Source organism: Ananas comosus, linkage group 18, assembly GCF_001540865.1.
Source record: "Ananas comosus cultivar F153 linkage group 18, ASM154086v1, whole genome shotgun sequence".
NCBI classification, from domain to species: Eukaryota; Viridiplantae; Streptophyta; class Magnoliopsida; order Poales; family Bromeliaceae; genus Ananas; species Ananas comosus.
The window spans coordinates 5,613,509-5,641,135 of NC_033638.1; the positions used below are offsets into that span (position 1 = coordinate 5,613,509).

Below are 27,627 nucleotides of genomic sequence, written 5' to 3' on the forward strand. Positions count from 1 at the left end.
GGAGCCGGCGACCAAGTTGGGAGAGAAAGAGAGGATAACTTAAGGGATTAGTATAATAAGGTAGGGGCAAAATAGGTATTTTATTTAGGTTTTAACTCTAGTATACATTTAATTCATTTTTAATCCGAGTTAAGCTAACAGGGGATAACTGCGGGGATATTTTGGAATAACGGTGGAACATAAGAGGGGTATTTTAGAAAAAAAGAAAAAGTAGGGGTAGATTGGATATTTCCAAACGTATGAGGGGTATATAGGCAATCATCCCTAGTAATTAAAGAGTAGATCTAAGAACTAAAAACTTAGAAGCACCAAGGGGTTGGTGCTTCTAAAAGTATTCTAGCTCAATTCCATATATATATATATATATATATATATATATATATATATATATATATATATATAGAGAGAGACTCTCTCTCTCTATATATATATATATAAAAAGAGAAAGAGAAAGAGAGAGAGAGAGAGAGAGAGTCTGACTACCATATTCTTATATATGAATACGATTGTTTTCGTATTCATAAGTCATTTTCGATGATAGAGCGCTTCTGAATCGACATCCATACTGTTAAATATTATCTAGAACATTTAAAACTTCTAGAAAATAAATTTCATAATTTTTCGACATTATTTACCTTACAATCAAAATGTACAAAATTGACAATTTTTAACGGCCAGTATGAAGTACTTGCTAGTTTAACTGTGTAAAAAAATTAGAATATATTAAATTTTTAATAGAAAATTCTATTCACTATCTAGATAAAGATTAATAACTCCAATCTTAAATTGAAGGATCCGATCATCCATTTTTGGGACGTCGTTTGATTTTTACCATTCATTTTATACCCACTTTATAGATTTTATTATGATTTCAAAAAATTATAAAATTTATTTTTTAGAAGTTTTAAATACTCTAGATCATATGTAACAGAGTGGATCATCGATTCGGAAGCCCCATCATTGAAAATAACTTATGAGTACGAAGAACTCTATATTCATAAGAATATAGCAAAACTACTCTCCTCCTCTCTCTCTCNTATAATGAATCCTGAGTTTTATTGTGGCCGACGTGACCGCTTCTCCGCGCTCGCGAGAAAGAGAGAAAGAGAGAAGATAGAAAGGAAGAGAGAGCGATGCGGGGGGGCCTGCGTGCGGGCGGCCGCACCTGCAGCGTGTGCGCAAGAGAGAGAGTGTAACACACTAAACTTTAGCAAATTGTAAGGTTCGAGTGTTTGATCTGTGTTCCGAGTTTTTTCAGATATTCTGGAGGGTCGTTGACAGTGTTCCGACCTATGGCTCGCATCCCGAGAATCGAGATTTAAAACTTAGCACTAAAATCTCTAAAGTGAAGATTCTAAGCTGCTCTCGGGTTGGACTCTGCAGGGCAGAGTACCGGTACAGCATCGGGCCCTTACCGGAACCAGACCTGGTACCGGTACAGCATCGGACTTGTACCGGTACCCAGTGTATTTTTCTGCGAACCCGAGACTCGGGTTGGCGCAGACTGCTGCTTGGAACTAGTACTCTTTTTCGTGTACCGGTACGCAGTGCAGACTGCGAGCTGCTTGTTTTTTAAGGGTGTTTTTGCATTTGTAGCTACTCTATATGTTACCTCACGCCCCTTGGAAGTTTCCTGAGCTTAGAAACACAGGAGAGAAAGGTACGGAAGCCCCCCTCACCTCTTCTTTGGATTTCTTCCATTTTAGTTGGGATTTTTGAGGTTTAATCACCTCTTTTTGCTTCTTTTTGCTTTTTGGTGCTATTTCCACCATGAGAAAAGTCTTGGAGCTTGGATTGAAGCTTGTTGGAGGAGAGATCTTCAACCCTAGTTGATTTCTAACCTTGTTTGGAGCTTCTAAAGAGGTTAGTAGCATGTTTCCCTTATTTAATCCATGTTTTGGTGAATTTTTCATATTGAAACCCTAGAATGAGAAAACTAGAGTTTATTTTGAGGATTTTTGATTTGTAGCTATTGGGGCTTAATTGATAGGTATAGAATATCTCGTTGAGGTAGATTTGAAGGCCTCTAACTTCTATTTGAAATTTGAGAGGGTTTTTCCCACACTTAGGTGAGTTTTGCGCTATTCTTGGGTTGATTTGAGATAAACACTTCGGGTGTTCATTTGTTTTGTCTAACTCTCTTAGAAATTACTTTAGGGAGCTAGAAAACTCGTGGACACCTTCGTTCGCGCAAACGAAAGGGTTGCAAGGAGCTCTTGGTGGGTTTGACCTCACCGAAATAGGTGAACTCCCCCTATGCTTTATTTTTTATCGTAAAATGAAAATTCATGTATATTCATGCTAGATAGGGCATAAATGAATTTTAGAACGATTAAAATGCATATGTTATGTATCATGAGATTTCATCTCTATATATGTAGTAGAGAAATATGTGCAAAGTGCTCATGCTAGTATATGAAATCCTCATGATGTGTTGGAATCATGTTATATGTAGATGAATGACATGCAATTACTAGCTCTGGAACAATGAAAATATGTTAAATATAGTAGAATTATAATGTCATAAAGTGGCATGGTATTTGGGGTATGCATGGACTTAGTGAGCTACAATGTCATAAAGGGGTATTGAGCTTGGATTATGGTTGGGCTTGGTAAATTTATAATATCATAAAGTGGCATTAGATATTAAATGGTTGATCCTTTACCTCGTGATATAGAACTAGACCTTTAGGGTTGCTAGTATTATACCATGTTGAGACATGATGACAGAGTACTTGAGATGATGATTACGCTTGCTTGCCATTTATGCTCAGTCGCACATGCTTGTGAGGGTCGCTCCCTACAAGCCGGCACTCTCGAGTTGGCCTACGCGACTTATGCTCACCCGTGCGGGATTAAGGGCCTACTGGGTCACCGTGGGACAGTCACATTCCTAGAGAAATGCTGGACTACCAGGGGCCATTAGGCGGCACAAGCTGGACTACACTTGTGTAGATCCTAGATTGGAAATGGAATATGACAATGTAACAACTAAGTGACATTCACTACTTGATAGTAGATATTGGTTGGGCATAATATTACACTAGTTGGACTTAGTGGTATATTGATGGACTATGCTTGGTGCATATTTCCAATTATGATGATCATGTTTAGAACAAACTAGTGTATTCCTTGGATATAATTGATCATGATAGATTAGCAACTTTTCATGTTCATATCATGCTAAACTTGCGACATCCTAACTTAGCCAAGTTAATTATTGTATTTCCTTACAGGTTGTTTATTATAGTTCTTATACCTCTTTAGCCTAGTGGAGTATTTTCGTTGAGGTCAGGGGTTTTCCCACTGAGAACTATTGCTTAATAGTTCTCACGCCCTCTGTTTGTTGTTTATTTCAGAGCCTTCTACGCCGGGAGAGGCTCGGGATCGCGGTAAGGGTGTCGCTTCGGGATAGCTAGCAAGGAGTCTTGCTTTAGGTGGTTCATTTTCTCCTTTTGTTTTGGTTGGAGAGAATGAGAGTTTTGTACCCCTTTTGTAGAGACTACCACCTTATGTATCTAGTGCTATTTATGATTCTTGATGTATTTACTTAACTTCAGGAATGATGATCTTCTAGTCTAGTTACTTAATTCTCGTGGTTAGATTCTAGCTTTATTTATGCTCTGATATCTCTAGATGTTTTCTTTCCTTGCTTTCGTATACTATTGCTTTAAACGCCTTATATGTGTAGGCATATGGCGGGTCTGGACAAGAGCCACCTGGGCGGGCTTCCTTTTTTTTTTTTTACGTGCCGGGGTAAAGAGAGAGAGTGAGAGAAGAGAGAGGGGGGTGGAGAGAGAGAGAGAGGGAGAGAGAGAGCAGCAGGAGAACGGGCGACGAGCAGAGAGAGCTCTTCCTTCAGTGCGCGTGGGGGGTTCCGGGCAGCCCGACATGCAGTGCCCGACCCCCCACCTCGGTTCCTCTCTCACTCTCTCTTTTCTCTTTCTCTCTCCACCCAGGCCACCCACGGCTCCCACTTCTCTCTTTCTCCCCCCATCTCTCTCTTCCCACTCCCTCCCGCAGCTCATCTCTCTCCCCCATTTCTTTTCTCCCCACAGTGCGCCGCCCGCGCCCGGCCGGTGCGGGGCTGCCCGGGGAAGGTCCCACCCGCGCTCCGGCCATACTTATCGGCGCGAGAGAGAGAGAGAAGGCAGAGAGAGACGGAGGGGTCCCATGGGCCGCACGGCGTGAAGAGAGAGGGGCAGTGTCTCATCTCTCTCCCCTTCTCTTTACTTCTCCCCCCCCCCCCGGCTCATCTCTCCTCCTCTTCCCCTCTCTTTCCCTCTTTTCCTCCCCTCCGGCTCACTCTCTCTTCCCCCCTCTCCCCAGCGCGGGCGAGCCTGGGGCGTAGGCGGAGGCCTTGCGAGGGCGGGGCGGGGCTAGCGCGAGTCGGGGCGGGCTCCGGCGCGGGGCCGCGGGCAACGCGTAGGGTGAGCGTCGACACCGGCGCGGTGCGGTGCATGAGCGAGGGGCGGACGGCGCGAGGCGCGGGTAGTCTCTCTCTCCTTCCCTCTCTCCAGCGCGAGCGATAGCGACTCGTGAGCGGCGCAGCGGGAGGCGGAGCGGCGGGAGGCCGGCACAGCGGAAGGCTGAGTGAGGACTCCGCACGGGGCGCGCGCGCTGTCGCTGGGGCTTCGGCGGGGGGCGCGACGCAGGTCGCCTCGCCGATGTATATATATAATATATATATATATATATAATATATAATATATATATAATTATTATATATATATATATTATATATATATATATATACGATATTATATTTTATTTATAAATTTATATTTATTTATTATATATAGTATTTTATTTTTAATATAGATAATATTATTATATGTGATTATTATACAATTTACTATTTATTTTTTTCAAATGTTTAAAATTAATAAATAAATCGTTAATATTTAGACTATTTGAGGGGTTCCCCTTTTCCTTTTCTAATTTTTTTATTTATCTCTTACTATTTATCTTTTTAAATGTAAATTAATAAATTAAATGTTAAATAATAGGCTATTGGGGGTTTCCTTTTTTTTCTCTTTTTCATTTTTTTTTTATTATCTCTTTTTCTATTTTTTTCCCCTCTTTCTAATTTTTTTATTTGTCTGGTTGTGTATCAATACAAAAAATTAAAAATAAAATTTAAAATTTTAAATTTATTTTTTATATAAATTTCTTCTCCGCCATCGGGAGCGCGGGCATTCAGTAATATCAATATATATATTATAATATATATATATATATATATAATATATATATATATATATAATATATATCGATATGTAATATATATATATATATATATTATATACATATATATTATTTGACAGTTCCTTCAATCAACATGGCAGCTTCTCCTTTCTCCTCTCTCTCCTATGCGTCCTCGTGATCTTATCATCACTTATCTCTCTCCCCCTCAATCTTATCGCTTTCCTCTCTCTCTTCTTCTCGGATGCTTCTCTTTCTCTCTTTCCCCTTCTCCAATGCCTCTCTCATTCTTTCCCTTTCTTTCCTTATTTGCTTGACTGTTCTTGCTCTTCCCAATTACCCTACAATCCGATCGGATAGTCGTGATTGGATTAATCATCATGATGAGGTATTTTTGCTACTGACTGTGCCCTAGCCCTGCCTATGGGGGTAATCCAGGTTAGAGGTGGGATTGCTCTAACCTCTCTCTTCTCCTCTCGATCTTATCCGTGCTTCTCTCTTCCCTTCGATGCCTCTCTTTCACCTGTCTTCTCTCTCCTCTTCCAATGCCTATCTCTATTTGTTCTCTCGGTTGATCTTCTTTCACTAATTGCCCCACTGCTCTATTCGATGGCAACGATGACATGTGTCCACTTGCTATTTGCCCTAATATTACCCTATCTCAAGGGCATTTAAAGATTTTTTACAGATTTCATGGGGAATGAGAAAGATTTTTATAGATTGTGATGGGATGATTTTCTATGTTCCTCTTTCTTATACTGTTATTTACTTTGTGAAGAGAAAGATCTTCATAATGATTTTCATGAGCCTACTTGCCAATGATATGATTGGCGACAATCATTAAGGCCTACTCGTAGCCATGTTACTTTCTTCTTGCTCTCTTGCTTCTTCTCCTCTTTGCTTGCTATATGGCAGCCTAAGACTTACAATCTCCAATTGTTCCACATAGCACAATATGTTCTTCTCTTAAAAGCAAAAGGTATATTTCTCATTTCATTAATGCTAACTCTTCCACACAACCGACTGTCCCTAGCACAAGTGGCAAAGGGCTTGATAGTTGGTACCTGAGGTCCCAAATTCGAATCCTAATTGATTCACATTTCTAGCTAAGTTTATTTCTAAATGAAATAAACGAAGCGGGTAGCATGCTACCTATCTCTCAAAAAAAAAAAAAAAAAACTCTTCCACACAACACAATATGGTCATCTTTTGAAACCAAAAGGTATATTTTTCATTTCATTAATATCATTACTTTTATTCTCATATTTCTAACTATTGTACTATTTCATAGATATCTATATTTCTCTCCTTTTTTGCCTACCCTCATGGTAATATCTATATTTCTCTCCATCTTTTTTGCCTACCCTCAAGGTATGTTCTTCTTTTGTTTGTTTGTTTGTTTACCTTTGTTTACTTTTTCTAGATAAAGTCAATCTAAATACTCATTACATTAAACTGCTGTTACTGTTTCTTAGGTACCTATGTTTTTCCTCTTGGTGTCGACCTGTTTTGCTTTCGGCTATTTACAGTAGGATTTACTGTTGTCTTACAATTTTTTATGCCTCATACATTTTCTTTCCATTGCTTATTTTATCCTCTCTTCTAAGCAGTGGTTTTTTCTTACCATATTTGCCCAATATGTTGGTAATTTGGGGCAAATCTTCAGTTTCTTCATGATGTTATTTATGTTTTGTGATATGTTACTCCAATTTTAAAGAACTGATATTATCTACTTTTCATTGTGTTCATCTTCTATCCGAATTGTTATCATCTTTTTATCTTTTTTTAGAAGCTCTCACTGTGTGACTTTTAAGAAAGTCGTTAGTATACGGATGGTTGTTGATGATGGGTGTATGTTTACAGTTTGGGGGCATGTTTATAGTTCTTCTTTTCACTATATTTTGTAAGTATTGTGCGTAGACCTGGCAATCTCGACCCATACTCGCAGGTGTCCGTGGATTATCCGCAAATTTGCGGGTATGGGTATCAACTTTTCAAATCCAAAAAATTACGGGTAAAACGGGTGGGTACCCATTAAGCTGTGGGCATTTTGGATAACCCGCGGGTACATACGGGTACCCACACATATACTTTTTAATTAAAAAATATATTTTCTTAATTAAAATACATATATTTTTATTTATCCATCTTAAAAATTCTAACCCTAATTTCTTACCGCGTCTTTTATATTACGAATTTTTTTTTATTTTAAGACTTTAAATATTTTTATTGTATGTTATGATATTTTAAAAAATGAATTATGCTATATTTTTGAAACTTATTTATATGCATTTGCATTTAAAAAATATAAGAAAAAAAAAAATTGCGGGTAACCCGCATACCCACCCGCCCACCCGCGGGCGAGTATGGGTAAAGATGTTGGCTACCAAAAAATTTGTGGATAAATTTTACCCATGCCCAAGTAACCCGCGGGTACAATGATCCGTCCACGGGTCATCCAACTCACCCGTTTGCCAGGTATGATTGTGCAGTACCAAACTTTTTCTTTATTCGAAAATTATTGACATATTAATTATCATTAATTGTTAATGAATATACAGTTCACCTACTTCTTTTGTTCTTACATTTTTTTATACGAGCTTTCTTTGTTACTTAGATGCTTATTTGCAGTTCTTTTATCTCTTTGTGATTTGTCTATGGTATACAGTATATTATCACGTACCGATAGTTAGTTACAATAAATGTACTAGTTACCTACTTTTTTAATGCGTATTTTTTTACACTATCTTTTCTTGCCACTCTGAGCGATATTTACAAGATTTATTTCTGATTTTTTTTTCTCCCTGTAATTTTCCTATGGTGTACAATCTGTTGCCGTGTATAGATACTTATTATTATAAACATGCATTTTACCTCGTACTTTTGTAATACTTTTTTACACAAACTTTCTCTAATACTTCGAGGCATACTTGGAACTATTTTCACTCTATGGATTTTGCCAGCTATATTTACTATTTTACACGAACTTCCTCTATTAATTCCAAATATATTTGCAAGTTTTTTCCCTTGCCTCTTATTTTTGTTACTGTTGGATTTGAGAAGTCGCTATCTCTACTAATTCTTTCCACAGTTTTAAAATTTTGCTTTGTTCAATGCTTTCTTTTTTTCTTCTAAAAATCTTATTGATTAGTTTTAAAAAAAGGCAAATTTGATTCATATTTCCAACTCAAAATCTAGCCACTTCATCCGGTTCAGATAAATTTACTTTCGCTCCTGTAATTAAAACAATTATTAGTCAAGAACATATTTTTCAAGTTGCACTTGATACACAAAAATTTAGGACTAAGTGTGCTCCTTTTAAAGTGATAAAAATTTTTATTCTAAACTTTGATACCAGAAAAGTCTCCTACAACATTTTTTTTTTTTTTCATCAAATGTAAAGAACAACTTCATTCTCTTGCTACCAAGAAACAAATCCGTAAGAATTATTTGAAGAGACATCACCAAGTACAGGAATTTCATCACAGGTAAGTTTATTTTGTATAATTATATTTATATTATATAATGTAAAATTGTAAACACTAGTATAGAGACCAGCGCGATGCAGCGGGTAGATAATAGAAATAAAATTATAATAAAATTTTATATTCATAACTTATTGATGTATAAGAAGCTTTACCCATGTTAAACATAATCAATTTGTATGACTAAATTCAACTATTAAAAAAATAAATTATAGTTAGAAGTTTATATATATATTTTAAAATCATCGAAATACAGTAAGAGACATATAATTTTATCGTATTATGTGCATCTTAAACATTCCGTTGTGAAAAATAAAAAAGATCCAGTGCAGCTAAATCAACCTAGTGGGCACTTATATGAGCAGCGGCTCGATTTTGCGGAACGATGCTTCTCGAAGGAGACAACATTTTTCGCATGCTCTTCTTCTTCTTTTTCATCGTCCTCATCATCTTCGTTAACACAATAAGAGAGAGAGAGTTAGAAGAGTTGGGTGGAAAATTAGATGATGATATTTTTTTTGCATGAAAAATAAGAGGCCATGCAAAAGAGAGGGGGGTGGGGGATTAATGAAGGTGGGGGTGGATTGGTGTTATAAAGCCCATTTATTTGTAGAATATAGTGCCTATAATTAAATGTTGCATTTTCGATTAATTAATTTTCATGATTTCAAAGAATTGGGAGGTGAAGGGTTTGGCGTTGAAAAGAGATTTGAGGGAGAAGAAATGACTAATATTGAAGAGAAAAAAAAGTAACATATAAATTAAAGAGCACATTAATTACTTGTCATTGAATAGAGAGGAGGGGAGGGGAAAAAGCCAAGAACAAATGTGAGTTCAAAAAAAGGGTTAGTAAGGTTGAAAGAAAACTTGCCATGTGGCAAAAAATATTGGGAATTCATTTAGGTTAATAGATACGTTTATTTACTTCCTCTTAACTTTTATATGATTTTATTGATAGCTCTATACAACCTACTGTTGACTTATACGAAATCCAACATGCCAAAAGATATCGACTTATGTAATGTCTAATATGTAATGTCTAATATTAATTGATTTCGTTACTTAAAACAGATGCTATTTATATATAACATGAATTATATTAAATTATTTAATTTAATTTGTGGTTATGATGAAGCTACTCCACTGATGAAGACAAAAAGTGAAGAATTGCAATTGATGGTAGCCGTTTACATTTATAATATATATTTTGTATGAAATTTTTTTTTTTTTTTTTTGAGAAATAGGTAGCACGCTACCCGCTTCGTTTATTTCATTTAGAAATAAACTTAGCTAGAAATGTGAATCAATTAGGATTCGAACTTAGGTCTCAAGTACCAACCATCAAGCCTTTTGTCACTTGCTCTAGGGACGGTTGATTGTATGAAATTTTATTAATTAGAATTATATGGCCTAAAAGTTTGTTCACTTTTATACTACTTTCTGCTTAAATTTTTATAAAAATATTTACATAAATTAATCAGAATCTACTAATTAGCCGTAGCGAACCGCAGGTCAACAACTTGTATATGTTGTTAGGGTTGATGAAAGGTTAGATTACAGTATACATACGAAAAGATCATGTCAGAAGTGCTGCAGTATTAATTAGCATAAAATTATCTAATTTAGTTTTTATTTTATGTGTTGAGCAAATTTTAAACCTTATGAAAATTAAATTCAAAATCAAATTCGATACACTAATCATGCAAATAAACCAAATAAGCCACATATGATTATATCAAAGCTCTAATTCATTTTCAAATTAAGAACTCTCCTATTCTTGATTGAACTAGCCATTAAGGCTAAGGATGTGTTAGGTATTTGAATCTTGTAGTCAATGAAATTACTCGAGATTCATCTGTATAGTGGAACTCTACATCGCCCTCTTCTTCCACCGTATAAGATAAATGCATATGGGAACCACATGGGCCCTAGCAAGTGAAAAACCATCATCTTTGTCTAAACATTAATTTTGTCTACTTTGCCGCACTGATGTGTTCGATCGCCCACTTCCACTCTGCCAAACACACCCTAAAATGGCTGCAGAAGTTACATGAATGACACTTCACATTGATGTAAAGAAGGCATGACACTTCCCTAAGCGATCTTTCATTCTACCAAACACACCCTAAAAATTCTGCAGAAGGTACGTGAATGACCCTCTACATTGATGGCAAAAAGGTATGGCACTTCCGCAAGTGAGCTGTTATAAGCTCATCCGTGGAAGATAATAGCCAAAATTCAACTTCCATTGACCTACCTATAAGATCAAGCTTATTTCCAGATGAGATACTATTTCTGAGTCATCGACAATGTCAACTTTATCACAAGAAAAGAGGTCCAATCACAGGATTGTTCATATTTGTCATCTCAACCTACTGCTAAAACTGAAAAACTCGCCTATCCATTATCATTTACCTAGACACCCTGTAACTTTGATTTGAGCTGGGATTTATCTGTAAAGTTTCATTGAACTGAGTTTCTTGACTCTTGCTATGACAAGTAATCTGGGTGAGTTAATTCAGTCGTTGATATCAATTTCGACCAACTTCTTTCAGATTTCTTACTGTTAAATCAAATATTTCTTTTCCTAGTTTATCTTTGTAAGCTTTGAGAAAGTTATTATTGCATCTTTAAAACCATGAGTTGGTATTTGGAGCAGTTTTCATCTAGTGACTCACTAATGGCCACATAAGAACACAACTGTGTCACATGCACAGTGCTAAACTAAACTCCCTGATCCACTTAATTTATGTATCAAACTAGTTTTTTGAATCAAAGAACAATGTTTCTCAAAGAAAACTAAACCACAATTATACAACCAAAGAATTAATCCACAATCCATTACAAAGAAGCAAGACTCAGGTCAAATTGCACACAATGAATATGGCAGCATTCCACCCTGGTTAAGATCTTACAACAAGAAATTATGAGAAAGCCGCATAAGGAAGCCAAGAAGAAAATTTTGAAGCTTCCAGAGTACTCAAGAAGAAGGCGAGGATATTAAGGAGCCTAGTAGAATTTAGTAACATTGCAAGTAGGAAAAAAGTTCTGTTAAGCATATCAAGCCAATGAGGTAAAAGAGGTCATGAAGTCTCAGACGGTTAAGATACTACCAAGATTTAAGCAGAGTTTCAGAAATGGAGACAAATTTTGGAGGTTATAAATTCTATGAAGAATATAAATAAGCCCAATATAGTAACATTATTAAAGAAACAGCAGGATGAATATTTGTATCATTGATAAGCAAAACATTCAAAACTGACTTTAAAAACTAGCACAACCACCCAAATGATAGGGAGTTTGGACATCATGAAGAATATAGGACCAAGCTGCTCGGATAAAGTGGAATAATGTAATTTAGTCTTTCTATCTAAAGATTACATACTCTCTGCTACGCAATATTTAATGAATTAAAGACAAGATAAAAGTCGTAAAGAAATTAAAGTTAGCAAGCAAGGATAGGATCATAGGAGGATACATCAGTTAGAACTAGAAGTTTGAATCCATATCTTAAAATAGGAAACTCAAATTTAGGGGAAGAAAAACAGAACAAAAACAAACCAAAGCAACGCAAGGGGTCTTTCAGTAGGTACACAACACAATAATATGAATGCAACTATCCTAAAGATACTGACAATTAATAGACTATGCAAGAGAGATAGACAGAGCCAGTGAACAGCATAGTTTAGGGGTAAAGAAATTAAAATAGAATTAAGTAGCTCAAGAAGATGCATGTAATAGATATTATGAGCGGCAAATTTGCTATTTGTTGTTCTAAGGATTCAAGTCCTCAACATCTTATAACACAGTAGCAATTGCAACATTATTATACATGCAGGTCAAACAAGTGGATTGAATAGAATAACCATAGCTAGAAATAACCAAGCAAATAATTGGTAAAGAAAATAACAAATGAGGTACAACATAAAGAAAAAAAATGAAAGCAAAATGGGGATAGTCACTAAGCACCAAGTAAAGAGTATTCATTCATAATTTCCACCAAAGTCACTCACAGCGAACCCCCCATATATACACCTAAGTTTTAAGATCTCTAAATGCTTTCTCGACCTATCTATTATCATGTATGGATGACGTGACTCCGCCATAGTCCCATATCGGATGAGAAAAAATTACGAATGAGAATATAAGGACCGAGAAATCTGATACCAGTAACTGCGCTCAAGCATTTTGGGCTAGTGATTTAGGTCCGACGAGTTGTTAGTACTAGTGAGTCAGGTCGTTATATTTGGTATCAAAGCCAATTTGCTAGCCAGAAGTGTGACATAGGTCTCACATTACTTAGTGAACATGGGTTGAGAAATTGGACCTGCCAAGCACGTTAGGGTCTAAACAAAGGGACCCTTATAACACCTCAATAATCCCGTATCGGATGAAAAAGGAATTACGATTGAGAATATAAGAATCAGGAACCCTAATACTAATTATTACGCATAAGCATTTACGGCTAGTGATTTAGGCCCAATAGGTTATTAGTGTTAGTGAGTTGAATCATTACAGGCAACAATTCTTGTAAAATCCAACTCAAGAATAAATTCCAAATTGACTAAACCTTTATTAAAAAAAATCCTTTCTGAAAATAAGATTAAAGACTCATCATCACTGTATAAAAGGCTTTAAACGGTGAAACAAATGAATCCCAATGATTTCGAAGAGGCCAGAAGTAGACTCTAATACTCCACTTTTCTCAACCTAAATTCCTAAAGAAGCTATGTAAAAGAAAGATTAACAATACAAAATTCTAACCTTCCCAAGTTGGGAATGTCAACAGCAAAATAACATGAAGTCCTAGGGTTTTAACACCTACAGCCATTTACTAACTCTATCACTCCATATCAAACAAACAAGAGCCATACGATATATTATGCTAGCATGCCACCACATAGGCATTCATCAGATTTGTTTAAGAAAAGGAAAAGTGAGCACTAACAAATATTCTGCAAGGCAAGCAAGATCTCTTTCCCAGCATTGTTACAAGAAACAATTGCTCAAGTTTAATATTCTAGCTTCCATGACCAAAACAATGCAAGTGTAATTCAATTCATTTTTTACTTTTTACTGCAGAAAATTCAAATCCATCACAACTTGTTTCCACATCCTTCCAACAATTAAACTTCTACTTGGTTACTGCTCACAAGAAGACACAACAACTCTTTGCTTAGCAAAACGAGTTATACTCCAATTTAATTGTAGAGAATAAAATGCTAGAATCATGTACATGTAGTTTCTTGTCTATATGCATCTGTCAATTTTCCATTAGTTGGGTCACCCAGTTGTCTTTACAGAAAATAAGATGATAATCTCATAGAAGGTGTCATTACAAGGTTAATGCCCTAATTTTGAATCAAAATTCAAACTTAACTATTTCATTCTTTTAGATGGAAGAGAAAATAGGGAAGTAATAAACACGGACACCTCGTATAGGACTTGCAAAGAGAATAATCCATCTATGGCTTTAATCAAGAGGCGAAACATACTAATCACAAAAACAATAATTAAAGACATTATTCAAACTATATCAACTGAATCACGGAAATTTACCAAAAGGTAACACAATTTCCTAGTTTCTTTACAAGTAATTAGTAAATTAAACATATGCACAGCTCTGCTCTAGCATACAGAATGATCTACAACAAGATAAATCATGTATAGTAAATATGTGCAATTTGGCGAGAACCCAAACAATTCAGACTCGAAGAAACCACATCTAACCAGCTGAACCTATGGACATAAGATGCGAAGAAGGTCTCTTGTCGCACAAGAATCCGAAACCACCAAAAGAACAGATTCACTAGTAGTGTAATCTCTTTCACAATCTCTCCTTCTGGTTCGCAGTCTCTATCTTGCCTGGCAATTGTAGTTTACTGATAAAATTGCCAAACATCTCTACAAATGAGGGTCCAGACTGCAGGTTCACAAGATGCATCCTGTAAGGTATGAGTATGCTCCTCAATCCTGTAATCACACGTCGAAAGATAGAGAGGGAGAGTAAAGCATTAGTCCCACTTTGACATTTTCACAAACAATTGGTTTGCTGCAATTCAACTAAGGGCAGCCCGATTGGCATTGTTGTAGGCTATGAAGCACGGATACTTCAAATTTCATGCCGTATCTGTATCGGATATGTATCGGATACCGATACGCCCCCGATACGTGCCCGATACGTGTCCGATACGGGAATGAAGTATCCGGCATTTTTAAAAAATAAAAAAATATCGGATACGGCTCGGATACGTGAGGAATGCGGGGGGGATACGGAGAGGACACGGCCAGGTTCTTTTTTGGTCTAAAATGATTGAAACTTAAATTTTTTTTAAATGCTCACGTCCAAACCTATTGGAAAGAAGGAAAAGAGTGAGAAAAACACCAATATCTGTTCAATTTGTCATTTCATCTATCTTTTTGTTCTTGAATAGTAGAGGCGCTCTCTCTCGTTCTATTTTCACACAGTATTTACTCTCTTCCATCTAATTTGTCAACCTAGTATTAAGCATCAAAGGCTATAGAAAATATGATTTTTTTTTTCCTTCTCTATTAAATTGTTAGCATTTTTTTATTACTATTTTCATAATAGAACTAACAAATCAGACATATATATTGAATGGCTAATTATCTAGTTTGTGCGACTATATATTTATTGTTATCATTTGATCAAGTTGAATGATAGTTGGTTTGATACTTTTTGAATTATTATTTTATATGATTTATTATCTTTTTTTATGAACATATGTAGAATAATTATACAAGTTAATGCATATTGGAATATATTCCTTAATATAGTCTAGATATTCTAATTGTTCTCAATATATCATTACATATAATCAACATACATTTTAATATATTTAAAATAATATTTTATTTAAGTATATCCCGCGTATCGTATCCTAAAAGTTTTAGAAATTGCCGTATCACCGTATCCGTATCGTGTCGTATCCGTATCTCCGTATCCGTATCTGTGCAACATAGGTTGTAGGGCTTAATGCTATGTATAAATTGCTGTGTAAGTAGTGCTTTTAGTGGAAGCACCACAGTAAAATTTTTCCAATAGCATCTCTCTCTGCAACAAAATAAGGGGTTTTGGTACCCAGAATCTTCTTATCTAACTAGCAGAATATCCACACTTTTCTATTTGTCCAAGACAATAGTGTTAAATTATACAAAACTCCCCCCCTCGTGCCTGGGCTCGAGAGAGACTTTTATATTAGGAGCCTAGCGTGACTCGAACTTAGAACCTCCCTTCTGTTCTGCTCTGATACCATGTTAAATAATACGAATAAACCGTTATTCTCTAAAAGTTTAAGCGGGTAGAGATGGTGTTTAAATATTTTTATATTTAACAAATAGCAGTCGAAAACAGAAGAAGAAGCAGAAGCAGAAGGCTTAACAACTTTGACCTGCAATACACATGGCTCGGTAGAGGAGTGCAGCATTGGCGCCACCCTTGGTGGCCATCCTGGGCTTCTCCAAGCACTCAAGAAACGCGAGGTCGGCCTTGAGGAGCTTCGCCTGGTCGTAGGTGTCGTAGCCGATATCGTGGCAGTAGCAGCAGAAGTCGAGCCAGTCGATCGGGCGCTGGTCCCAGAGCATCGACCCCCCGTTCTTGCCGCTCGACCAGTTCGGCCCGCAGTAGTGCCCGTAGCGGGGGAAGAGCTGCGACAGGAGCGCCCGGGGGCCGCCGTGCCACGGCACCTTCGCGACGTAGGGCCGGAAGAGCGGCACCGCGCAGCCGGCGTCGGCGCGCCGGCGGCGGCTTACCGGCGGAGGACGGCGGGGGAGGACGGATTGGAGGGAGCGCGTCATGGTGGCGAAGAATTCGCCGAGGGTCGCGTTCCCGGGCGGGGATTGGGGGAGGGGAGCGAGGGGAGTGATGGGATTGGGAGCGGGGTTGGGATCGGAAATTTGGGTTTGGTGGCGGGAGTTGGGGTTGGGGTTGGGGTTGGGGTTGGGAGGGAGGAGCTTGAGAGGTGAGGGGAGTAGCCGCTCGAGGAAGTGGAGGTTTAGAGTGGGGGGAACCCACAAGGGTTTGTCCCGCATCTTAGAATCTTGATTCGAGGAACTGCACTATCAAGAAAAAAAAAGCTTTTGTTTCTTTAACCGATTTCGCTTCTGAATTAGCTTGTATCTCGAGATCAAATAATCGGAGAAAGAGAAGAGCAAGAGCTGCGGGGCGTGGAACGATGGTTGGGAGTCCGCAGTCTGCACGTGCGTTAAATCTAGAACGGAAGGAGGAGATAGAACGTGCCACCGCAGCGAAGGCGATGAAAGGAGGCCACCCGTGTGCGGGCAGCACCCGCGGCGTAGCGAGACGTTCGGTTTTGTTTTATACGGGGTTTTTATTTGCCATTGGCCCCCTCAAAAATTTATTTTTATTAATAATTCATTAAATTTATAATTACAATTTTGACGTTATCCCCACGCTCATTGTGTCCGAACACGATGAATGATTCACCATATCCGAAGAAAATACAAATATATGTATTGCGAAAGAATATACATGTCTAGAAAAAATATATATTGCGAAAAAATATAAATATTGAAAAGAATCATTTATCGTGTTCAACTTAACACCGCTTCAACTCGCGTGGTGCTGATGTGGCGTCTGCGTGACAGGGATAGAGTCAAATTTACAATTATAAACTTGATGGAGCTATTTGTGGAAAAAAAATTTAGGGGGCCAAATGCAAAAAAACCCTTTTATACGATTATTCTGGGCTTTTTTTGCATTGGGCCCCCTCAAAATATTTATTTTTTCAAATAATCACATCATATTTACAATTACAATTTTGGTCTTATCCCTGCCACACATATGCCATATAAGCGCCACGCAAGCAAGGGGAGGTGCTGGAATAAGTTGAACACGATAATTCATTCACCGTGTTTAAATATTCACCGTGTTTTGAACACGGTGAATGATTCACCGTATTTAAAGAAAATATATATATTGCGAAAAAGTATGAATAAATATAAACATTGAAAAGGAGAATAAAAGGAATATAAGTATGGAACAGTGAACCATTTACCGTGTTTGAATACGTGAATGATTTATCGTATTCAACTTAACACCCTCCCAACTCGTATGGCGCTGATATGGCTCCTGCGTGGCGGGGATAGTGCCAAATTTGCAATTATAAATTTGATGGGACTATTTGTGAAAAAACAAAATTTAGGGGGCCCAAATGCAAAAAAAATCTTTTTTTGGAGGCTCCTGATTATTTCACCCGTAAACTTGGCCTTGGTTTGTTTTGTTGTTTTTCTGTTTTTTTAATAACTCAAATTCTTTGCAGCAAATTCGTGTTGCACGATTTCATAAATTATGATCTTTATGTATACTAATGTAGTAACCCGCGCGCTGCGGCGGGTAGATAATATTCGATATTTAACTTTAGTTTTTTACTAAAATTTTTTCTTTCTTTTCTTTAAATTATAATATTCGACTATTTTCGTTACTATCATACTTCCAACATGAAGAACAAACAAAGGGCAAGAAAAATAGAACTATAAGAGAAGAAAATTTGATGTATAGATAATCTAAAGAAATATTTGAGAACTTGTAAAAAAAGCTAAAGAAAGACAAAATAGTAAATACATTAAAAAAAATTAAAAAATTTTAATTAACAAAGAAATAAAAATAGAAACAGCTAAAACAACAGTAGCAGGAGCAGCTATAGATACAATAAAATTTAGAATTGTAGAAGTTGAAAAAAATCCGCAAAAGTTGGCTCAAAGAAAAACCAATAGTCAATAAGGAATGAAGGAAATAATAAAATAGAATTAATAGGAAAAGTTTTAAAAAATATTACTAACCGACTGTCCCAAAAAGATACGACTACAATAGTACAAAAATTAATAGTAGTAAAGCAAAAGCACAATATCCTTATGCAACCCAAATATGCAGTAGAAGAAATAGCAACAACAATAGATCAAGTGTTTCAGCAACTTACAAAATTGATTATAATATATAAATTGCAGAACTTATAGTCAAAAAAATAATTTTAAACAGAAATAGTAAAATAATACCATCACAACAATTGAAAAAGTAAAATATTCAACAAACAAATGAAGAAAATAATAAAAATTAGTTAGTACACACATTGGCTGCAATTATTTCGCAATTGCCATCCTATATATATATATAGAGAGAGATAGAGTAGGGCTACTATACTCTTATGAGTATAGAGCCCTTCGTTCTCATAAGTTGTTTCCGATGTTAGGGTTTTCGAATCGACGATCCACACTATTAAACATGGTTTAGAGCATTTGAAACTTTTAGAAAATAAATTTCATAATTTTTCAAAATCATTATAAAGTTCATCAAGTAGGTATAAAATGAATGGTCAAAATCGAACGACATCCTAAAAATGGATGATCAGATCCTTCAATTTAAGATCGGAGTTATTGATCTTTATTTAGGTAGTGAATAGAATTTTCTATCAAAAATTCAACCGATTCTGATTCTTTTATACCGTTAAACTAGCAAATATTTCATACTGGCCATTAAAAATAATCAATTTTGTGAGCTTTTGATCGTAAGGTAGATGATATCGAAATATTATAAAATTTGATTTTTAAAAGTTTTAAATGCTCTAGATAATATTTAACGGTATGGATCGTCGATTCGGAAGCTCTATCATTGAAAACAACTTATGAGTACGAAGGCGATCGTACTCATAAAAGTATAGTAGCCGGACTCTATATATATATAGAGTCCGGCTACTATACTCATAACGGTATGGATCGTCGATTCGGAAGCTCTATCATCGAAAACAACTTATTAGTACGAAGGCGATCGTACTCATAAGAGTTTAGTAGCCAGTCTCTATACATATATATAGAGTCCGGCTACTAAACTCTTATGAGTACGATCGCCTTCGTACTCATAAGTTGTTTTCGATAATAGAACTTCCGAATCGACGATCTATACCGTTAAATATTATCTAGAGCATTTAAAACGTTTAAAAATCAAATTTATATATATAGAGTCCGGCTACTATACTCTTATGAGTACGATTGTCTTCATACTCATAAGTTGTTTTCGATGATAGAGCTTCCGAATCGACGATCCATACTGTTAAATATTATCTAGATCATTTAAAACTTTTAAAAATCAAATTTTATAATTTTTCGATATCATTTACCTTATGATCAAAATCTCACAAAATTGACAATTTTTAACGGCTGGTATGAGATATTTGCTAGTTTAACGGTATAAAAGAATCGGAATCGGTTGAATTTTTGATAGAAAATTCTATTCACTATCTAAATAAAGATCAATAACTCTGATCTTAAATTGAAGGATCCGATCATCCATTTTTATGATGTTGTTCGATTATGACCATTCATTTTATACCGGCTCGATGGACTTTATAATGATTTTGAAAAATTACGAAATTTATAGTGTACTCCTATATGGATATTTATATAGTCCTTTACCTGTTCATTGAGATTATGAACACTACTAAGGAGAACACAGTGAAAAGAGATAATTTCGAGAGTTCCCTTTTAATTTTTAAGCTTAATTCACTTTATTTGATCCTCTATCATTGGGTGTTGAAAGAAGCTCCGTCAACCTCTTCCGCGTTCGTGTCCGTAGGAGGAGGAGTACCGGTCGTATCTTGGGGTGGTGTTTTCGGTTAATCCCGCACGAAGGACGAGAATACGTCTTAGGACAGTGCCTCGCACGCTTCCGGATCAATTTGTTGATATTCTTCTTCCACAATTTTTTTTTGGAATTTAGCTATTATCGGTAAGTAGATTTTATTTATTTAATCACAAAATTAGTTAGATTTTATCACAATCGGATTATTCGTTGTATTTTCTAAAAGTTTCAAATATTCTAGATCATATTTAACGGTGTAGATCATCGATTCAAAAGCCCAACATTGAAAATAACTTATGAGTACGAAGGGTTTTATACTCATAAGAGTATAGTAACCCTACTCAATATATATATATAACAACATCGAAGAATCATTGGTCGGAGTTTTTTCTTCTTTCTTTTTTTTTCTCTTTACAGCTTGATATTCTCTCTTTTTTTTTAATGGTTTTATTCTCGTTAATTTTTTTTTTTCAATGGACAATTTATTTTGTCATGCTTTGACTGTGTAATACCTAAATTTATAACCAATGGGTTAATGTTTAGAATTGGTATTCTAAACAAACTAAATACATATACAAATTTTTTTGCAAAAAAATCATATATAAAAGCATTATGATTAGCACAAAAAAAATTCTTTAAATAATTATTGCAAAAATATTTCTAAATTGACAACCAAATTAGATTATGTCATATATAATAGCATTACGATCAGTACCGCGGAAAAAAAATAAATTTCTAAATTATTCACAACAATAAATTGGAAGGCAAAAAAGTATATATACATAAAAATTAAATCAGAAAACTTACAAAATCTGAGACAATCAATCACAGATCAACTGTACACATATAGTCAATTTCCTGAGACATAGTAAAATTATTCAATATCTTTTTTAAAAAAATAATAAGTAGCCAAATTGAAATTCAAACAAAAATGAAAGGTGAAAACCAAATCAGAGAAGAAAATAGCACTAGCAGAGAAATAGAGATTTTTTGCCGCAAATAAAAATTTTATAGAGACATATTATATAGGAAAAAAAAATCGCATTTAATATAAAATGACCCTTCGGATTCAATAAATACAAATATCCGAGGAGTCGAAGAGAGCATAGAGAATGAATGCGAACCATATTTGCAACCGGAGGGGGATTAATTGGCAGGAATGAAGCGTTGCCAACAAAAAAGGTGTGATGGGAAGAAGGACCGATAATGAACTTGGCCCAATTTTCTGTCTATGAAGGACGCATCAGGAGTTGGAGAGGCATCTAGGGAGGCGAGCGGCATTTAGGGAGGTAATTTAGTGTGACACGTAGGTCCCACAAAAGTACAAACTTAAGCTAATATCGTCACGTGGACAAAAGGGCATGGATTTAGTAGGAGTATAGAGATTGTGCAAGTTGGATTTTGATACTACGTAGTTTATCGCCATCGGGACTCGCTTCATCCTTGGTTTTGAAACTAGAATCGGTCAGCAGAATACCCATTGATTCTTCCCGTTCACTCATTATTGCTACAAAAAGAAGTCTAGTATATTTTAGGATGTACAATTTTACGTCAAATAGTATAAATTTAAACTATGTAAAATATTGTTACCAGATTGTTTAACTTTTTGTTTAAAGTGTATAGATGGTCATGGGTGTCTTTAGCCCGCTAACCCTCTTGAAAATTTTTATTATAAACTTAAGACCTCAAATTTATATTTGCAAAAATAGATTTCAAGTTGATACGTGGGCGCCAAGCTGGCAGAATTACGTAAAGGTGATGAACCATTCGCCGTATTAAGGTGAGAGCAGTGAATGATTCATTGCTTTTCGAAAAAGTAAAAAAAATTCTATGAAGGCGATGAATCATTTACTGCTTTCAGTATAAGCGATGAATGGTTCACCGTCTTTAAGTATCCTGGATTATGCTCAAATGCGGTGAATGGTTGCTTAAATACAGTAAACCATTCACCACATTTAAAATACTGTAAACCACTTACCGCATTTAAATGCGATGAATGGTTCACCACATTTAGTTGTTTATTTTTAATTTCCACAGATGTACACTACAAGAATATTATATATTGGTGGCGAGTAATGTCGCCACCATATATATAAAAAATTGCCACCTTTCAAAAGGTGGCGACTTTTAAAGTCGCCATAAGCTGCCACCGAAAGTGTTGCCGCTAAATGAAATTGTGGCGAAGTATGAAAAATCGCCACCTTTTTGAAAATAACGTGGCGACATTTTGTCGCCACCAAATATGACTTTTAGTGGCCATTTTTTATCGCCACCTTATTAAAGATAGCGTGGCGATATTTTGTCGCCACCAAATATAACTTTTAGTGGCAACTATTAGTCGCCATCTTATTAAAGATAGCGTGGCAATATTTTGTCGCCATCAAATATGAATTTTTGGTGGCCCTTATTAGTTGCCACCTTTTATGGAGACAAGGTGGCAATACATTTTTGCCACCAAATGTATACCTTATGTGGCAACCACCACAGTCGCCACCTTAGTTGAAGATAAAAAGGCAACTTTTTGTCGCCACCAACTGTGCGATAAATGGCCACCAATAATAAAAATGTAATAAACTAAATATAAAAATATATAGCTTATTTTTTATAAACAGAACATATACAAAATAACAAACAAAATATTAAAGTAAACAAAATTATTTTTTTAACAACAATTTAAAAGGCTAATTGTCTTCTGATCCACAACAGCTTAAAAACAAAATAATAGCAAAATCAATTTAAAAGCAATAGAGTAATAATATTCGATATACAGTTCAACATCATTCCTGACTCTCTCAACTTTGAAAATAGAAAATACTTAAAAACGATAAAAAAAATGCTTCAACTCCTATTTCAGCAACAATTCATTTCCTGCAACAAACAAAAGAGAGAAAAGCAAATTATTAAATTAAACAATATACAACAAAGTAGGAGTATTTTTTGCATAGTTGGATACACAAACAATTTGTCCTTTTGAATTTTTGATTTAATGGATTATTAACAAAATAGACAATTGTCAAAACTGTGATATATATTATTCTTTAAAAGTGCATGAATTAGATAGAACAAATGCTATATACAATTGAAGGAGAAAAAACAGAAAATAGCAAATAAAAATGTGAAAAAAGAAAAGCTACTCTGACATCATGTGAATTATGAACAATACTAACATAGAAAGTCGAGCTCTAAATCAAACAAATTGAAAGATTAGGTAGTAAAGTCAATAAGAATTGCAGTTGGTCAATGAGAATTGGAGACTATGCGGTCTGATAGTGGCATTGCAGTTGGTCAATAAGAATCACAACAACACGACCTTCATATTTATACTACAATGTAGGCAAATACAGAAGAAATATGATGAAAAGAGTAAAAGTAACATTCTAAAATGCTTTGGAGCATTTAACAGCATAAAGCATATAAGTTCTTAAAATGGAATTAGAAACGGCCAAGCATGGGATGCCACTTAATTTTCCATGCTTTGTGGCCATTCCTAGTGCTAATAATTGGCCCTAAGATGTCTTGCTTCAACATTTTGATGTATAGTTCAAATTGATTCTTAACCCAAACCCAATCTAGCTTTAAAAGTAGGTGCGACTCGAAACCGACACTGAGTCTGATAGATTAAATTTGGGAACAGTTAAACAATCACTATCATAGCTTAGTCCTTAATACATGTTCAAATTGAAGCTATTATGATCTGGTAGGTTTAACTCACTCACTGGGTTCCTAGCTATAATAAGCTAAACATTAGATAATTAACTAAATTGAACTTAAAACTATAATGTAACACATAACAGGTCACTTTTGGATGGGCATCTTTTCAGATTATTTTTTAATTAGCTTTCGTGATTTCAGGCTGAAATTGAGTGATCTTCTGTTCATCTTTTATTTTTTATTTCTATTCTTTTTTATTTCAGTTCTAGCCGTTGGTTCATTGAACCGTCTTTACCGGAATAATATATTCTACTATTCATTTCTAGATCCAACATATATGATTCATGCAATTCCAAGCATTGCATCTGACAATGTCTACTGCACCCTTCTAGCTCATAGTGCCATCAATGGTGCAATTGCAGGATATACTGGCTTCACTGTTGGACTAGTTAATGGCAGGCATACTTATATACCATTTCATGTAAGTATTGCTAACATCTAGCGCCTTTAACATGCATGTGTTGCATATGTAGCTTTGGTATTTTAATTATTTGGAATATTCATGCTGAAAGATAAACCACAGCTCTATTATCATAAACCACAACTCTATTATTAATGGCAGGCATACTTATTTGGAATATTGCATCTGACAATGTCTTTCACTTTTGCTTACTTTGATTTGAGTTATTTTCATCATTTGAATTGGAGATTGCATTAAAATCAGCAATTACAGGAATGATTCAAATCAAAGTGAGCAAAATTTATTAAAAAAAGAAAAAATCAAAGTTGGCTGTTCTATTTCTCTATTTATGTACAAACTTCCCGTCTCCTTCACTACTAGGTACAAATTTGTTCATCAGATTCCAAGTGATTGAACAGTACTAGCTTTTTAATATTAATTAATTATTTACTTGAAGAGACCCTCATCATATTTGTAGTCATAAGTACCCAACTGTAATTTCCAGCAATTTTAGCACTCACTACACTCCAAAGTCCAAACTAAACTCATCAGGTTCCATTGTTCTCTCAGTGGCGTAATACATGGTGGTAACCACCGAGATGCAGTAGCTACTTTTCTGTTACCATCAAAGTTCATGAACTGCTTAGATCAATAGTTGGTTTTCGTCGACTTGTTAATAGGAAATAGAAGTTATCCATGAATGTGTAACTGATATTACTATTCAAAAAATTCTGAAAAAACTTAAAAAATCATTGCAAATATTGAAGGCAATTTAGAGGTTTTCAAGACGAGGCAAAGGGATCGAATTTCTAAAGCTTGCAAACGACTTTGAAATTAACCAGATAACTCCAAACAAACCTTATTTTAAGCAGTTTCAATCTAACGCGTACATCTAATAATTCTTCTAATAGTATACTGAATAACACAATTAATAAACAGAATGTTCCAACTCCTTTCGACAGCTATTAAAATCATGTATACAGTGCAAAGGCAACTCTATATAATTGCAAGTACTACAAATTGCCCTTTCTCTATCATTTAGGTTTCCTACTATAAAGGGACCGGTTATGAAGAGTTTCTAAAAGAAAAATGACCTGAAAAGGAAAATTCACCATCTCGTGCTATATACCAAACTACTCCAAAGAAAAACCCATAGATTAATTAAACTAGAAAAGAAAAACCCACATGTGGCCGCCTAATCATTCATGGATTGTTGAATCATTTAAAAAGAAATCAAAATTCACAACCAAATTTAGCTTTTCTGACCTTTTTTTTTATAGATTTTTCTTCGATTGGAGATCGGGACCGTGGAGAGCTCGTCGGAGAGGAGATCGGCAATAAGAATCTTGGCGGTGAGGAGATCGGTAGTGATAAACTCGTTGGCGAGGAGATCTGCGGCGAAGGACTCACCGGCAACCCTTACACACTGAAAAGACTACTGAGTTCATCCTCGATTACATTCTCCCTAAGATTGCCAATAAAAAAGGTATTGCATGGAGGATTATCTTTTGTATTCTGCAAAACAAAATTTAGAAATAAGCACTGCAACATTACCCCCTCCACCCTGAGAGAATTATGATCCACCAAAAAGGCACAATTAAAAATTAAACCAAGAGATACCCTAGGTTGTTCTTATCCAACTAGTAAGTTAGCCCAAGATTGCCACGACATATGATACTTAGGATCCAATCAAATTGAAATCAAATGAAACTCATACGATCTATAATATAAGGAAAAATGCAAACGCCCTACATAAACTGCATCTTTTAAATGAGCACCTACACTTGAAATTTTTGACTTCACTACCTAACCATTTTTTTTTTCACAAATTCCATCAATTTCAATTTGAGCTTAACAGTTTCAGCCTACAAGTTATAGAATATAGTGTCAATTAAAAAAATTCGACAAGTTACAGAATTTTCAGTTTAATTAATCATCAATTGAAGACAGAGAACTCCTAAATTAATTTATGCTAATAATTGTACTCTTCAGATGGTACTTGTTGTTGCTGAGTGTCTAAGCAACATAAAAAAAATCTTCACATCATCGAATTAACAACATCGAAACAAGCATCATAACATATAATAATGAAACGTATGTCGCGCTGATCTGTGGCGATTAAGTTTAGCTGAATCGGCATTAAATTTAACAAAATCCCCAATATAATGAGCTAATATAATTCAAATCAAAACACTAGTAACAATACCTGTTGTAATACCACACAATTGTTTTATGATACAATCGCCATCGACAACTCATTTTTTTATTTTATTTTTCTGGGTGATTTCATTGTGGAGAAAAGTGATCGAACACATAACATGCGCTAACAACATCACATTATCATTCATAACTACATTCTCTGAGTAAAATCATCAAACACCTAACATGCGCAACAAAGAGCGAAAAATTCGACCTATGATTGAGCAAATTTTTCACGGCGATCTGGGTGTTATCCTCCAAAACGCCGTGGTAGACGATCCCGTACCCTCCTTCTCCGATCACGTTCTCGTCGGAGAACGTGTTCGTGGCGGCCTCGAGCTCTCGGAGAGTGTACCAATGGCCCCACCCCAAGTGCGACACCTCCGGGGCGCCGTGGTCGCCGCTGCCCCACGACGAAGGGCTCGGCCTCTCCGGCAGAGGCGGCGGCGGCGGCGGCGGCGGCGGCGGAGGGGCGGCGACCTGCAGCGGCGGAGGAGGAGGAAGGGGAGGGGGGAGGGGAACAGGGGGAGATCGGAGGTTGGTGCGGTGTTGGAGAGGGAGATCGGAGTCGGAGAGGGTGATCGGTGTCGGAGAGGGAGAGAGAGTGTTGAGGGGTGGGGGTGTTGATCGTGAAGAGAGGGGGCGCGGTGGGGAGAGGAGGTTTTGCGCGGTGGGGGGAGGGGGCAGGGGGGTGCGCCGTGCGCGTGAGGTGGGGAGGGGGTTTTGATCGTACTTTTTATTTTTTTATTTTTTTGGGGCTGGGCTTTAGTTGGGACTTGGGATCAAACATTTTTTTTGGGTTGAATTTTAGTTTGAATCAAAAATTTTGAATTAAGTTTCAGTTTGAATCAAAAATTTTAAAAAAGTAACGCTAAACCTGTAATAAGAAATTGGTTGTAATTTTATAAGTTCACAATCATTTTATAATTTTTTTATTCTAATACTAGAATTCATATATTATATGTTCGTATAAGTAGCATTAATAAATTTCTCGTTGCTTTCGTCAGTATCTT

The 27,627-nt window shown here is 36.0% G+C and overlaps 1 protein-coding gene and 2 long non-coding RNA genes across 3 annotated transcripts; 1 reads left to right on the plus strand and 2 right to left on the minus strand.

Annotated features, from left to right (window-relative positions):
• LOC109723845 lies at positions 5,321-6,937 on the plus strand. The gene is made up of 2 exons (XR_002219748.1): positions 5,321-6,427; positions 6,497-6,937. It is a non-coding gene; the product is annotated as an uncharacterized LOC109723845 (long non-coding RNA).
• On the minus strand, positions 14,201-16,990 carry LOC109723716. Its single transcript, XM_020252180.1, has 2 exons — positions 16,103-16,990; positions 14,201-14,663 (listed from the first exon to the last, which is right to left on the minus strand). Exons 1-2 carry the CDS (start codon positions 16,740-16,742, stop codon positions 14,518-14,520), a joined length of 786 nt encoding a protein of 261 aa, XP_020107769.1. The 5' UTR covers positions 16,743-16,990; the 3' UTR covers positions 14,201-14,517.
• LOC109723765 lies at positions 22,942-27,299 on the minus strand. Its single transcript, XR_002219743.1, has 3 exons — positions 26,829-27,299; positions 25,682-25,930; positions 22,942-23,172 (listed from the first exon to the last, which is right to left on the minus strand). It is a non-coding gene; the product is annotated as an uncharacterized LOC109723765 (long non-coding RNA).